Raw genomic sequence first — 15,061 nt, 5'->3', positions numbered from 1 at the left:
CATTTCTGCCAGCTGGAGTCTTCTTGCCTTCTTTTGATTTCCTGAGCTATTTGATATGAGGTGAACAAATACCGGGCTTTTGGTCTTGTCTGTTCCTGGACCTGAGCATTATTGTATAGCTGTCCTGTTAATTAACAATTATTATCGTCATCACCATCATCATCATTTTAGCCACTACTTATTGAAAGTTTATTAAGTCTAAAGTACTTTTGTATATTCTCATTTAATCCTCATGTAAGGTTTATGATGCAGTTAACTCACTTGTCAAATTTGTAAATGCTTGGAGAGATTAACTTGCCCTACTTGACGAGTCCAGTAAGTAGCCAGAGGCAAGACCTGAATTAGTCTGGTTTCAGGGCTCATACACTCAACCACTCTTTGGACTATCTCCAAGAGACCAACACACTTCTCTCTGACCCTGTATGAAAGCCAAGAGGATTCACACACAGGACTCAAAGGATCACTTTTGTTTGGTTCTTTTAATCTGTGAGTTTTTAACTTGTTCTGACATTGAATTGCTGTGGCTTCTTGTTTTTACAAGCGACTTCTCTCCTTATCCTCTACCATTATACAAATGTATTTCTTTATCTCATCCTCACATAATATCCTCTGAGCTTCAGCAGCAAAAGAGGTCCTCTCTGTGGAGCAGCTAACCAAGCTTTCCTTTGACCCCATAGAACAGCTGCTGCCTGTTGCTCTTCATGTGATAATTTACTTTTCAAATCCATGACATACACTCATGTAGCTGGCAAAGATTTTCGGAGGGCTTGAAGGAGCAAAAGCCCTAATATGTAGAACATGGATATTGACTGCAGTGGAGTCATCTTGATAATAGGGTGTCTTTGAAGCCCAGAGTGATTTTTTTCCCTCAAGCAAAAAAGCAATTTACACTTTGGCAGCAATTTTTTGTCTTCTCTATGCTATTATGGGAGATCTTGTGTTTGCTCCCTCTACAGATTGGCTCCTTCCCTGCTCCAGCCAGAGCCTGCTGAGAAGTAATATATATTGGAGGAGAAGGGATGGCAGTATGATCTGCTGGTGGGAAAACAGTTGTGCAGAGGAAGGAAATCAGAGGGAAAGACCTTTAAACTCTTGTGCTCAGAGGAGAATGAGCAAGATCAGGATTAAATTTTGATTTGCTATTGAGATTTTCTATGATTTTTTTTAAACTAAGAGGAAAATGGCTTTTTAATAGTAACAGCCATTCTTGGAACTTCTGTAGAATTTTTCATCTTCAAAGTTGGCTGTTATTCAGGCAAAATCTCCTGCTGAGATCAGTATGAATGTGACCCATGCTGATTCTATGATCCTACAGGAAATGTATTCTGAAGAAGTAAGAGCCAGAGGAGTCAGCAAACCTGGCTTCTATTCTTGATTCTGCCACTAACTGACTGACTGACTGACTGACTGTGACCTTAGGCAAGTCATTTAATTTTCATGTAAATTTAGCCTCATTTCTCCTCACTCCCACTTCTTCCTCATTTGGGGGATATAATTGTGATAAGGAACACAAGTCTTGCATCAGATATGAAGTGGAAGAAATCTGTTTATAGATGAGATAATTTGGTAGATTTTTAATCTCAATTTTGTTTCTTGAAAAAATTATCTTGAGGCTGTATGCTAGATACTCTTTCCCCGCCCCAAATGAATAACTTTATTTTCTTGAATATACATTTCTCTTTTTGACTATCTAGAGGTTATAGAAATACAATAGAATTGAGTCAGTGGTCTTAAATTTCTGTTGTCTTACTGCAAACTTATGGTTTAGTTGTTTAACATCATCTTCATTTCAGAATCCCTATCTGGAAGCCAAAGAAAATGACTCTATTATTGATGACATGAAATATAACTTGCAGGGCTGCATTTTATGCAGAGTGAGGTTCCAACACCTAAGTTTGTTGATGTCAAATGTAAGCCTCCTTGTTAAAGTATTTGATTTTTAGAAATTTGCTGTAAGAGTCACAACTTTATATTGTGCATGTTGGTTTATTAACCAGAAAATCTATTAGCAGCTAGAAAATTCAACCTAGGTGCCTCTGATTTACTGCATTTGCCTTCAAATAGGAATGTTATCTAGGAGAAGCCTGTACTCTACCATACATCTGCCTGCCCTTTTCTGGTTCCATAATTCTAAGGAGAAGGCCCAGTAGAAAGGGTCCTAGGTGTCACTTTACATTTTTGAACCTACACAGTTCAACTTTTATTTGCCATCCAGTACAGTAGTTACCATGATTGGCAGGTTAATCTTGTTTATATATTTGACCTCAGAGCTCATCAAGATAATACTTTCCAGTAGGAGCTCTATTCCCTAACCTCTTAGACTGAAAAGACTTTATTAATTTGTTTGTGTGCCAGTACCATTACTATGCCTCAGGGACATGAGGATGACTAAGGCCTATTTTGTTCCTACATTTAAAGATCTCAAAGTCTAGGTTGAAGAGAGAAGTTTAACTTTAATTTTATATTTACATATAGGATAATCATTATTGTCATAATTACTAGAAAGAAGCATTTATGGAATACCAGCTATATGAGAGGAGATATTTTAATATATTAGATCATTTATTTCTTACAACAGTAATAATATATTAGATCTAATAATATATTAGATCATTTATTTCTTACAACAGTCCTAGTAAGTTGTTGCATTACCTTCATTATTTCTCATCTGAGATGGAAATATTGCATTGCAAGAAGGTTATATATTAAGGATATCACATGGCTAAAAACTGGTAGAGCCAGCATCCCAACTCAAGTAGTCTGACTCTGGAGTGCAAACTTTTAATCACTGCACTATAAATAATTCTATAAAATAAATATATCGATTAGCTAACTCGGAATAAAAAAAAATCAGAACAGATGGCGTTTCTTCTGGCACTTGACAGGTAGGTAGGGCCAGACATTTTCAAATAGAACAGAAAGGTCATCCTGAGTATAAAAGCTCAGAGGAGTGAAAATGCATATGCTGTGTGGGGACTAATGGGTAACTCTGAGACTGGACTGTGCAGGAGATGAGACTAACAGGTAGGTGCATCCAGCTTATAATGAGTCTGGTATGCTATGCCAAGGTATCAAAAGTTTGTAGTATTTTCTGTTATACTTTACTTCATGACTGCAGCATTATCCCAAGAAATTCAGACAGACTTCTGGGTCTTAATCGTTTCTTGCTATAGTCATGTGTCATGATTTGTTATAGGTAAATTGTTTGTGCCTCAGTTTCCCAATCAGAATCTCATATCTTATACTTAAAGGACAAATATGCTATGAAGCATTGAAAATATTCTCCTTTTGGTTTTATTATTTTAGATAGAAAAATAAGAAACTGAGATAACGTAGTTGTGAAAGGAAATTGTTCATTTGATTTGTGTTTTATTTACATGCCTATTTTGACATCTCTTGTTTTCCTCTAATTTAAAATAAAATTTGGAAAATAGTTAACTAATTCCTTATGATTAATGGAGAGAAGCAATGTTAAAGCACAACATTTTCCAAATAGAGGGCCATAGATGCTTTACTTAAAAGTTAGTCAAAGAATTAAATTAATGTGAAAGAATGACTTTGATTCCTGCGGTAGATCCAATAGGAGTCTGGCCACAGCCTACTTCTCTTCTTCCTTATTTGTTTTCATAGTAATTTTTGGCAAGGACTAAGAATAGATTTTAGGAAGTCACAAAATTCCAGTCTGTGTTTTAAGAATAACTAAATTTGATGTCCTTGGTTATGCCTCTTCACCTGTGGGCATTCATAGCAAAATTGTTATTCTTGGTGTCTTTTTCATTTTAGGAGAAATCTGCTAGTCTCAAGCATCTTCTTGCTTCTTCCCAGTAAAAGGCAGGCAAAAGGTTAATAATTCCATTTTTCCATAGCTTCCACGGGATGCCCTCTTTCACCATTTCTATTATATAGTTCTTGAAATTCTAGCCAGAGCAATTACACAGAAGAAATTAAAGGGATATGATTAGGAAAAGAAGAACTGAAATTATATATTTTTTTTGCCATCGACATGATTCTATACTTACAGGATCCAAAAAATTCTACCAGAAAACTTCTAGAATTAATAATGAATTCATCAATGTAGCAGGATATAAAATTGATACCCATAAATCAAAAGATGATTCATTCATGATGAATCTCTGAAAGAGAAATTAGAACTACCCCATTTACAATAGCCTTAAAAAAATTAAAATACTTGGGAATCAACAAAAGAGGTAAAAGACCTCTACAATGAAAACTACAGAACACTAAAGAAAGAAATTAAAGAAGACCTTAGAAGATTGAAAAATCTCCCATGCTCTTGGACAGAATTAACATTGTCAAAATGGCCATACTTCCTGAAGTGCTGTACAGATTCAATGTGATTCCAATTAAAATCCCAAGCTTCCTTCCTTTTTTGTAAGCTCTGTATGGCTGAACTGCATTCATCTTTTTACCCTACAGCAAGCATCTGTAACAGATGCTAGGAACACATGCTTGGTAGGTTTTGCTTTTCTTTTTTCTTTTCAAGATGCTTTAAATTTTAGTCAATAAGTGCAAGTTTTCTTCAATTTGGAATTATAAGAAGATGGCATCAGAACTTTTTAAGAATTGCTAACAAAGGCTGAGATAAAACTGGGGTACTCTAGATGGTAAATGTTTGTGATGGTCCAAAATGTACTTATTTGTACCCATGACCACATATAAGTCATTGTAGGTTCATGAAAGAATTATTTTCTTAATCAGAAGCTGGGGTTTCAGGAAAGAAAAATATTTTCTTATATAAATGCCTCACTCCCTCTGCTTCTTAGCACTACTGCCAGTTGTTCCCTATAGGTTACAATGTGGTTGTAAAATGCAGAGCATTTTTTTCCTTCCTTCTTACACTCTAGTTCCATCAATTCTATTTAAAGGAAAGTGAGATTAAGCATGAAAAAAAACAGTGCAGAGAAGGAGGAGCTGACAGAATTGCAATGGAATCAGAGAAAGAAGCATTTCTCATCCACTTTGGTTACTAGATGCATCTTGGTCTATATGCTGTGAGCAGTGTGTCATTTTATTTCACCTGAGGTATTGGTATTGTTATTTGAACAAGGATTAAAACTGACCAAGATGCCAACTTTGTCTAAACTTTCAGGGTTGTTCAAAATTAATAGTTAATCAGCAATAACAATGAATTTGAGCTAGACCTACATATATTATTTCAAAGCTTTAAAACAATTCTATATAGTTTGGTTATTCTAACCCTCTTTTTGTATTTGAGGAAGTTGATACTATAAAAGTGATTAAACTATGGTCATACAGTTAGGAAGTGATGCACCTAGGGTCAGAACCCAGATCTATCAGGCTTAAAATTCTGTACTTTCACCCTTTATACTGTAATGCCTTTGTCAGGAACTGGAAAATTTTTATCTTCTAACTTTTTGGCTGAAGATAAATAAAGCTGATGGATAGGATTGTGATAAGTCAATAGGGATTTGGCGTTTTTATTTGATTTTTTTTCATTTCTTTATTGAATATCAACATTTTGAGAAGAAAGTTGAGGTGTAGCTTGCCTGGCAAGTGTCTAAAGTGGAATGAACAGCAACTTCTTTCCCCAGACAGGTAAACATTAGTTTACTCCCTGGCTTTTGTGGGGCCAGCAACTGCTATTGCTTCTTCTGAAAGAGCCACTGTTCACCCAGTGGCAGGTGCAGGCCAACTGTTGCCATAGCAACAGTAGAAAAAGCAAGCAGTTTAATTCCAGAACTGATAATTAACTGGGGGTGGGGTGGGGGAGGGGAGAGAAATGGGGGATAATTGTTGCAGGAGGGAAAACTTAGCAATTACTGGCAAGTTGCATGAAATGAAAAGGCCAGGCACAGATGCTCCAGCCCAGCAAGCCCCTGGCATTCAGCTTTCATCCCCTCTGGTTAGAAATTTTTGATAAACTAAAAGTAAGTGTCAAGTCCCCCCAGCCAACTAGTCTCTTTTAGGAACCACATGAATAAAGAGGAATGTTACATAGGTTGTGAAAAGAAATGCAGGGGCCCAGATGAATGACATTACTCAGCCAGAAACAATCCGGAAATGCTGTCTAAACTTTATAGGAAGAATTGTGCTTGGGGATAAAATGTGACCCATAAAACATACATGTGAATTTCTACTTTTGTGAATGGGGAAAATGGAGGAAGAGTAGCTTATTAGGAAGAAAATAAAAGGAGGACTTATAGAGGTGATGAAATTGTTTAGGTACTTGATTATCATGACTTCTAGTCTGTCAGTCCTTCAGAGATTGTACTAAAGCACTCAAATGTATGATTAACTCATTTAATCCGTACAATAGCCTAGGAAGAAGGTACTGTTATTCTCATAGCAGACACAGAGATACTCAATACTTTAACTAAGTTTAATAAGATATTGTAGTGAATTCTCTTGTCCTATTGATTTTTTTAATAAAATAGAATATATACTACTCTATAAGGAAATCATAGTACCAGTATAAAACAAAATCAGACAATTTATAATAAAAAGGGAAATAATATTTTTTCTAATAAAATTCTATAAGCTACAAAATAAAAGTTATTGAATGAGTAACATTAGAGAATATTCTCTTGTGCTTTTGAAATCTGTCAGGCTTACAGGTCAAGATTAGCCCCATGTCCCAAGCCCTTATCAGATGAAATTAGCTCGATCAGATCATGATTTTTTTCTAACATTTTCTATGGCTCAGACTAGGCTAATGGTTGGTGGCTTCATGACATTACACAATGAAGAGAAACTGCAAAGAGAAACTGCCCATAATTATTCTGAATGATCTATTTTTACCAAAATTCCATGATGTATGTATTTTTCATAAGAAAGATTCTATCATGTGTAACAAAACTCCCCTTAATTTCTTTGTATATGAGAGAGAGAAGGAAGATGGGATTTTACTTTAAAACAATGGATCTTAGTGGGAGGAGAAATGTAACATTCATTTATCAATATTTATGGAACACCTTTGTCCCAGCATTGTCTTTGGTAATAAGGATACAGTTGTGAACAAAACATTCATGGTGTCTGTCCTCAAAGAGTTTATGTTCTAGAATTTCAAGTAAGAGTCTAGAAATTTAAGTAGTGTATGTAATTTAAAATACATTTTTAGGAGACTCATTGGTCACTTCAAGACCCTTTATAGAAAATAAAAGTTGCCCAGTTCTTCTGTCTGGTAGGAAAATATACAGAGATTAGAGTAAGAGACCAGTATAGATTGATAATCATTACTTAAAACTCTGAGCTTACCCACAATTTTTAGGCGTTTGTCAAACTAGTAAGTTGATTTACAAGCAAAATAATATCAAAATTTGAGAGTTTGGGCTGGGGATATAGCTCAGTTGGTAGAGTACTTGCCTAGCATGCGCAAGGCCTTGGATTCAATCGCCAGCACCAAAAAGAAAAAAAATTGGAAGTTTTGACTGACATAATAATTATACTGGAAATGTAATTTTGCTGGTAATGGAGATGGGATTATTTCAAGGAGCTCTCATTAATGTACTGCTCATCAATAAAAAGCATATAACCTTTCTTTTATTAGATTAGAACAGGGTCATGATACAAAATGCTGTTGGAAGAATTCTACCTTTTGTTACAACAAAATAAACTCAGCATTGCTTAGAAGTCTAAAAAAAGAAATCAAAATCAATGAAGTCAGAAAAATTCACCATCCACTTTGAAATCTCCACAAGCCTTCAGTCATTTCTGCAAGATCCATTCTTCTTCCAGGTATTTAACACATTTTATCAAGGGTCAACAATATTCCAGGCAGTGCTTGGTGTTGGGCTATAGTAGAAAGCAAAACCAAATGCAGTCCCTTTAGCAAGTGGTCTCCTTCACATTCCATGGGCATACATTTATTTTGTGTTTGCGCAACTCTCTGCTAACTTAAGAAATCAGCACTCCAAAGTTGAACATAACATGCAGCTATGAATGGAAATCAAATCAATATAAGGTTTCCTGAGTATATGAGACAACAAGAAATTATTTGAGTTGTAGATTGGCTCTTCTCTAAACTAGGGTTCCATGGTCCAATAAGTTGAGCAAAAGCTATTTATTACCTACTTCTTGGGAGTTCCAAAGGCTCCATGGTATAATAAAAACTTACAGTAGTCTTATAAGAGTATCCTATGATAATGGAATGTTTACTTGGTTTATCCCAGTGTTCCCAAAATTATTGAACAGAAAACTCTTTTAACTCCTTTCACTTAAATATCCTTTAGAAGTGGTGTTCCTCAAAATATAATATGGAGAGTGCTGTTCATTCTGTACCAGATGTTGGTACCAGTTGCTAATGATTTGCCATCTAGAAAGATGATAGAAGAAATGTTAAGAGTTCATATCTCTTTAGTTTGAAATCTCCTTATATTTTAGTTCAAATAACTGGGACTCATATACCATTTTATACTATTATTGATATGGTTTATTTCTACCATAAATAGAGTATCAAGATTACAAATAATGAAGCTAATGCACATTTGTAGGAAAGAAAGGGCTGTGGAGATTTTAATTTTTTTAAGTTTTGTAACAAAGAGCTGTGGAGATTTTAAATTTTTTTTCTTTTTTTAGTTCTTGATAGACCTTTATTTTATTTATTAATATGTGGTGCTGAGAAGCTAGTGCCTCACATGTGCCAGGCAAGTGTGCAACTACTGAGCCACAACCCCAGACTGAGATTTTAACCTAAAAACAACCAAACTTGGTTGTCCATAATTCCATCTGTTCTGTGTTTTTTTGTTGTTGTTGTTTTTTTTTTTTTTTGAGAGAGAGACAGAATGAGAGAATTTTAATATTTATTTTTTAGTTTTCGGCGGACACAACAACTTTGTTTGTATGTGGTGCTGAGAATCGAACCCGGACCGCACGCATGCAATGCGAGCGTGATACCGCTTGAGCCACATCCCCAGCCCTGTTCTGAGTTTTAATCTTAACAGTTTAATTCCTTTATATTTTTAACAAGAACGAAATTGTGGTACCACTGAACACCAAAAATCTAGCACATTATGTCTAACACAGAGTACTCCCTTAAACACAGGTTGAAGGACCGAATGAGATAGTCACAAAAAATTACTAAGTACAAAGCAGTGTACAGTAATGACATATTTCTAGTTTTGAGCCAGTATATTAAAATAGGCTTATCCTTATCTCATAATAGTGCCACTTACATCCAGTAGCTCTTATCCACTTACCACATGTTGGAAGGAACCAAGAAAAATAATATATATAAAAATATTTTGCAAACTGCTAAATACTATATTTAAGGAATAGAGTTTTTTGTTTGTTTATTTGTTTGTTTCCCACAAATGATCATAGAAGTGCTCAGCATTCAGTGTATCAGGAATTTCAACAGTATCTCAGTTTTCTGACTTAAAGACCAAGAGCAGAAACAATGAGACTAGGATTTCAGGCCTTCAATAGAACTTGTCTGTCTTTAAATTTTCTTATCAATAATCTCAGAGGCATTACCCACTCTGTGTGAATGATCACATAAGATAATTTATGTGAGAGTATATGAAAAAATAAGAAATGTAAATGATGTGCTGTACTCTTTAGAAATGTGAAGTATTAAACAAGTGAAATAGGATTGTATTATATAGAGTTAGGTCTTCTTATAATGGTATTTCTGACGATATAATTGTGTCTACAGCTGAGGTTCAAATATAAATTATTTAAACAATCATTTGATTCTGCATTTTTATAATTTACTAGTGTACACAGACATTTCTTTTCTTATTTTATGAGTCCTGAGAGGTGGTTTTGCTGTTTGTATATTAGGGAGATGAGGGAATTGATTGAGAATAAGAGATTTGTCCAAGGTTCCCAGTTAGAACTGAAAGTACCAAGAGGCAGGATTTTAAAAAGGCCTTCTATTCTATATCCCATGTATTGGCTCTTATCAGTACCTTTGTTCAAAACAACCCTTGCTTTCTCCTCTTTCCAAAATGCTATCATCTTTGACTTTGCATCTTAGTAAAAGGCATCATCCTGTCCAAACCCCAATCCAGGATGCGCCTTTATCATCTTCTTTCCATTTTTTCATATTCCAGGCAATCTGCTAATCAAAATACTTCCTACCACCTCCATCCCTCCATCCTTGTCCAGGCCACATCATTTCTCCACAGATCCTACTGCCTTTTGCCTGTTGCCACTTTTACTCATCCTTCCCACCACCCCCACTCCCATTCCATTTCTCACATAGAAGCTCAAGGGAACAAAATTTCAGGGTACAAAGAAGATCATGTAATTCTTGAATTATGAATTGTGTCACACCTAGAATTTGCTTCAGAAATACCCAGGGGAAAGCAGGCCTACAAAGCCATGCAAGACAAGTCTTGTCTCCCTCTGTGTCCTTATGCTGCCCGTTCACCCCAGTGCTCACATGAACCACACTGCTTTCGTACTCTACTTCATACAGATTGGAGTTCCTGCTTACATCAGGGACTTTGTGCCCTTACCTCCTGTGTCAGGGCCCTTCTGCCTGAATGAATGCTCATCCCCAGATCTTCATGTGACCCATTCTCTTATTTTATCCAGTCCTCTGCTGAAATATTATTCCTTCACACCTTTATTTCTTACTCCGTTTCAGTTTTCTTCATATACTTGTCACCACATGAAAAGGTGTCATATATTTTAACTCATTGTTTTCCTTCTTCCTCACTAGGAAATAGGTGTCATGAGGTGAAAAGCTGTCTCATTTACAGACCCTGTATGCTGTAGATCATAACAGGCACCCATTTGATTTTTTTTTGGGGGGGGAGCGTGTCTAGGGATTGAACTCAGGGGCATTTGACCACTGAGCCACATCCCCAGCCCTATTTTGTATTTTATTTAGTGACAGGGTCTCACTGATTTGCTTAGCACCCTTGCTTTTGCTGAAGCTAGCTTTGAACTCACGATTCTCCTGCCTCAGCCTCCTAAGCCGCTGGGATTGCAGGCATGCAACACTACACCTGTGTGTTAGTTTTTCCCTCATTTGACTTTTTTTTTTTTAAATAAATAAATTGCTTTGTAAACCCTATTTTGTGAATTGTGGAAAGAACCCTGGTTTGGCATAGATTTACTTAGATTCACTGATCACACTCATCCTTGTCACCTCATACAGGTTATTTACCTTCAGAAGTTATTTCTGAATTTTTGTTATCCATAAAATGTCAATAACAAAGTTATAGAACTTGGGTGAGAGATTACATGAGCAAATGTATGACTCATTTGAAAACAGCAAGGTCTTATGAAAGAAAAGGAAGGTAAATGAAAGAAAACGCCTGTGTGTTCCTCTCAGCCTGTTCTCCTTTAGGAAGCACTGGTCTTATACAAGGGGAATTATATAAATCTACATCTTCAGTGTTTCTCTGCAGCTCAGCACTCTATAGCTTGACAGAAACTTGACGGTGACAGTGTTAAAATACCAACCCAGGGTCTTCATTCTTCCTCAAACTCTGGCCTAAAAAATAACTGGTCCAAGCCATATGGTTCCCAGATAGTTATGCAGAATATACTTATGCATCATAATTGTTGCTAAGAACCAAGTAATGTTAAAGTATCTAGGAACAATTAATTTAGCCTGGGCTACCTAAATGATAGGGAAGATTTTCTTGATTATTCTTAGTCTTGTCTTGTTTCAGGAACATGCCAGATTATGCTTATAAATGAGTAAGCTTATATTGCTCAAACTAGATCTGTGCTAATGCTCTTTGCAAAGAGAAAGTTCAATCTATGCAGTTGCCAAATTAATTTAAAGGAATTGACTCTCTTTTTTGTAAGCATTGTATGCCCCAACGTGTGCAGGACTCTTTTTAGAAATACATGACTTTGCTATCCTCTGTCCCTAACTATCCAGCCTCTGTGGTGATTTCAGTAGTTCCTATCCTTGTCTCCCCGTGCTTCACCTAAGAAGCCATCTTGCTTACTCTCTGACCAATGTGAGTACCCATGGTTTCAAAACATTATTTTTGATAGTAGAAACTGACCGGTAATACAATAAAGTCCTGGTTGCTATATGTTGTATCGATAACTGTGAGTATGGATCTTGTAGCAATGAAATTTCTACAGTAATGCCAGATTTAGACCTCCAGGAGCCAAATCCAATGCAATCACATAAGAGTCTTTATTGCAAGCTCGAGCCTGGACTCACAGCCGTTCCCAGTGCAACGGTCCTAGGGAATGAGTCCCGGTCCTTTGTTCAGTGAGATTTTATAGGTTTTGGGGGATACTCTGTGCGTCACAACATCACACAGCAAATCATTCCATACTGCGGGAAAGTCAAACAACAACTCTTAACATTGATTAGCACATTCACTGGCGGGAGCAAGTTGGATAGGGGTGATTGGTTAGTACAAGAGGGGGATTCCTTTCAACTGATTGGTTTAAGCCACGAGGGGTGTACATGCTAAACTACATAGTTTCCCAACATGTTATCAACCACCATAAACTACTGGGAACGTCATCTGGCATCCCAGGTATTCTCCCTGTCTCATGGTGATTGGTGGTTGCTAGGGCGGTTGCTATGGGTCCTCACCTAGCCTAACTGAATCAGGGACACCTGATGCAGCAGATCTCCCCTGTTATTTGTAGATAAACAACTCAGCAGGGTGGGTATGTGCTTAGGAGTGCTCTGTGGGTTTTTCCAACAACAAGGATCACGTCCCCTTCCTTGGACAGGCTTTGCTCTGAGGTAGAGGCTGGTTTCTCAAAAATGGAGTCACATTAATTTCTCACTACCAAGTAAGTAAAGTCTAATCACTAATGTGCTATTGTTCAAACCAAGGCATGATGGGAGGGATTTTTTCCTGATGTGAAAAACTGGACTGTTCCTTGAGCTTTGCCTGCTGCTGCCTCTTCTCCCAGGGTGAAGGGAAGGAGGGTGATGAAGAGGAAGAATTGGTATCTGCTTCTGGAGACAGCAGGAGGGATGAGACAAATCATAGTACCTAAAGAGGAGGTGGTGACTCAGGTGTAGGGCTGAGATCATGCATTCTAGCTTCCAGTTTGGTGGAATTACAAATGTGATTGTTTATCAAGGTGATGAATGGGAATAATAACAACATTAGAAAAATTATAATAGAATCCACTCAATATCTAGTAAGTTTCTAATAAGTGCTGGACACTTCATATGTGAGTATTGGCTTGGGTCTAGAGACTATGATTGGTGGTAATTTTTTCCTTTTACTTAATTATCTTTACTTGTCTTTTGGTTGTGGTTGCATCAGAGAGAAGCACATGAATAGTATCTTAATTAAAGGGAAGTTATTGTAAGAGGAATGGGAATAATCTTAGCCTCCTTATCAGACTCATGGAAACATCATTCCTGATCTGGTACAAAGTTGATAGCCGACGTGTATGTTGCCTGCTGCTCAATCTAATTCTCTACTGTTAGGGAGATTTGGCTGTCTCATTGTGCCATGGCAATTTCTACCATTCCTTCAGAGTTGAACTTGGTTGCCTCTTTGTCTGGAATCCTTTTTTGGTCCTTTAATCTTTGTAGTTCATTTTTTGGGCTTATCACTTTCTTCTCTGTTCTAGAATTATATGTCTGTTATATCACATCTACCCTATGAGCTCCTGAAAGGCAGCATTTGTATTTGGGGTTTTTGTTGTTGTTTTTCTTAATCTCTGTAATGTGTAATAGATCTGTTATATTATTTGCTGACTGTGTGAATAATACTTTGCCATAGTCTAAACTTGAAAAATGACTGACTTAGACTGTTAAACCCATGGCTGTTCCCTATACAATTATTATTCTGGCCCCAATAGCTAATACTGATTGAGGGCTAGATTGTTACATGTCATAATTCCATTTAATTCTTACAGCAACCTCATAGGAGTAGACAATGTTACTATCGCCATTCCCCAGATGAGAAAAATTAAACATAGGAAGATTAAATAATTTACCTAAAGTCACAACTAATAAATGAGTACGGCTGGTGTTTGAACTGAAGCTATCTGGCTGCAGAGTCCAATCACCATTATAGTCATGCGCTGAAATAAATAAAAGTACTCCCATCATGTCTTCTTTAAAGATGAATTTCAATCTAGTTGTTCAAGGCTGGTTTCTTTGCTGTTTTTATTTAAAGCCTACTCACTTGCCTTTTTTAAAAAATGTTTTTATAGTAGTTGGACACAGTAACTTTATTTTTATGTGGTGCTGAAGATTGAACCCAGTGCCTCACATGTGCTAGGGTGAGCTACAACCCCAGAGCCTCACTTGCCTTTTGAAGGTTATTTGAGGCTTCAGAGAAGGTAAGGGTTTTAGCAAGGAGAGCTTTGGAAGGAGTAAACTGTACTGGAATGTGGCAAGAGACCTTCTAGAGAACTTTGGGCAGTGCTCTTCTCCCTATCTTTGGCAAGTTACTGGCCACAGAGGTGCTTTCATGACAGTGGCTACCCTTTCAAGCCCAGACCTATGTCTTATAGATGTTGAGGTTGGAGAATGGTGGATTGTCTGAACCAACAGTAGTGTAGGCTACTCTTTGGAAAAGCAGAGTGTGAACTCAAATCTATTGTCCTGAAACATTTCTCAAAATGAACAGACTGTGTATTGACTCCTGCTTTTCCAACTGAGGCCACACTTCCCCATTCTTCTTTTAACAGTGTTCCTAGACAGTCATTTTTCTTCTTCCTAGTCTTTGAGTGATAGGGCTGACATCTGGCAAGAAGGAAATTATCTTTTTCTTGAAAGGTTTTATCTCTGTCAGACCCTAAAACTGTTTCAAAATTGCCTCTGGAGCTCTGAGTCAAGGTGAGAAGGGCCCAGGCCAGATTCCTGACTTCCTGAGGACTAGAAATAAGAATGAGGTCTTGCCCTGAACTAAACACAGTCAATGAACAAGTCTTTATTGAACCTTGACAGATGCTCAGGTTAGGATGAAATTTTGGCTCTCAATTTGCTTATAGGGAAATGGTGGAAAAGAGTTCAGGTTATAAAAGTGAAATGTGTAGTTCACTCTAGTAGTTTTGTTCTCAGAATCGGTGTGATACACTGGTTAAAGAATATGGCCTTTGGAGCCAGAGGTCCTAGGTTTGAATTCTAGCTTTACTGCCTACTAGCTATGTAACTTTAGCCCCACTGTTTAAACTT

At 36.9% G+C, this 15,061-nt stretch overlaps 1 protein-coding gene across 5 annotated transcripts in view; it reads left to right on the top strand.

The window, feature by feature from the left end:
* Positions 1–15,061, top strand: part of Trim44 (tripartite motif containing 44) — a 112,619-nt gene that overhangs the window by 60,266 nt on the left and 37,292 nt on the right. For 3 of the 5 annotated variants that reach the window (XR_013437623.1, XM_078046232.1, XM_078046230.1), the window contains one exon: positions 7,529–7,716. The exons of the other annotated variants lie outside the window; for them this stretch is intronic. Coding sequence is in view for 2 of the 3 variants with exons in the window: in XM_078046232.1 (XP_077902358.1) it covers positions 7,529–7,667 (139 nt within the window). In the remaining variant the exon portion in view is untranslated. The remainder of the gene's footprint in view (positions 1–7,528; positions 7,717–15,061) is intronic. 5 annotated transcript variants of the gene reach the window in all.

Source organism: Ictidomys tridecemlineatus, chromosome 4 (genome assembly GCF_052094955.1).
Source record: "Ictidomys tridecemlineatus isolate mIctTri1 chromosome 4, mIctTri1.hap1, whole genome shotgun sequence".
Lineage (NCBI taxonomy): Eukaryota > Metazoa > Chordata > Mammalia > Rodentia > Sciuridae > Ictidomys > Ictidomys tridecemlineatus.
Note: the sequence above shows the minus strand (reverse complement) of the source record. Positions and strands in the feature narration are given on the sequence as shown.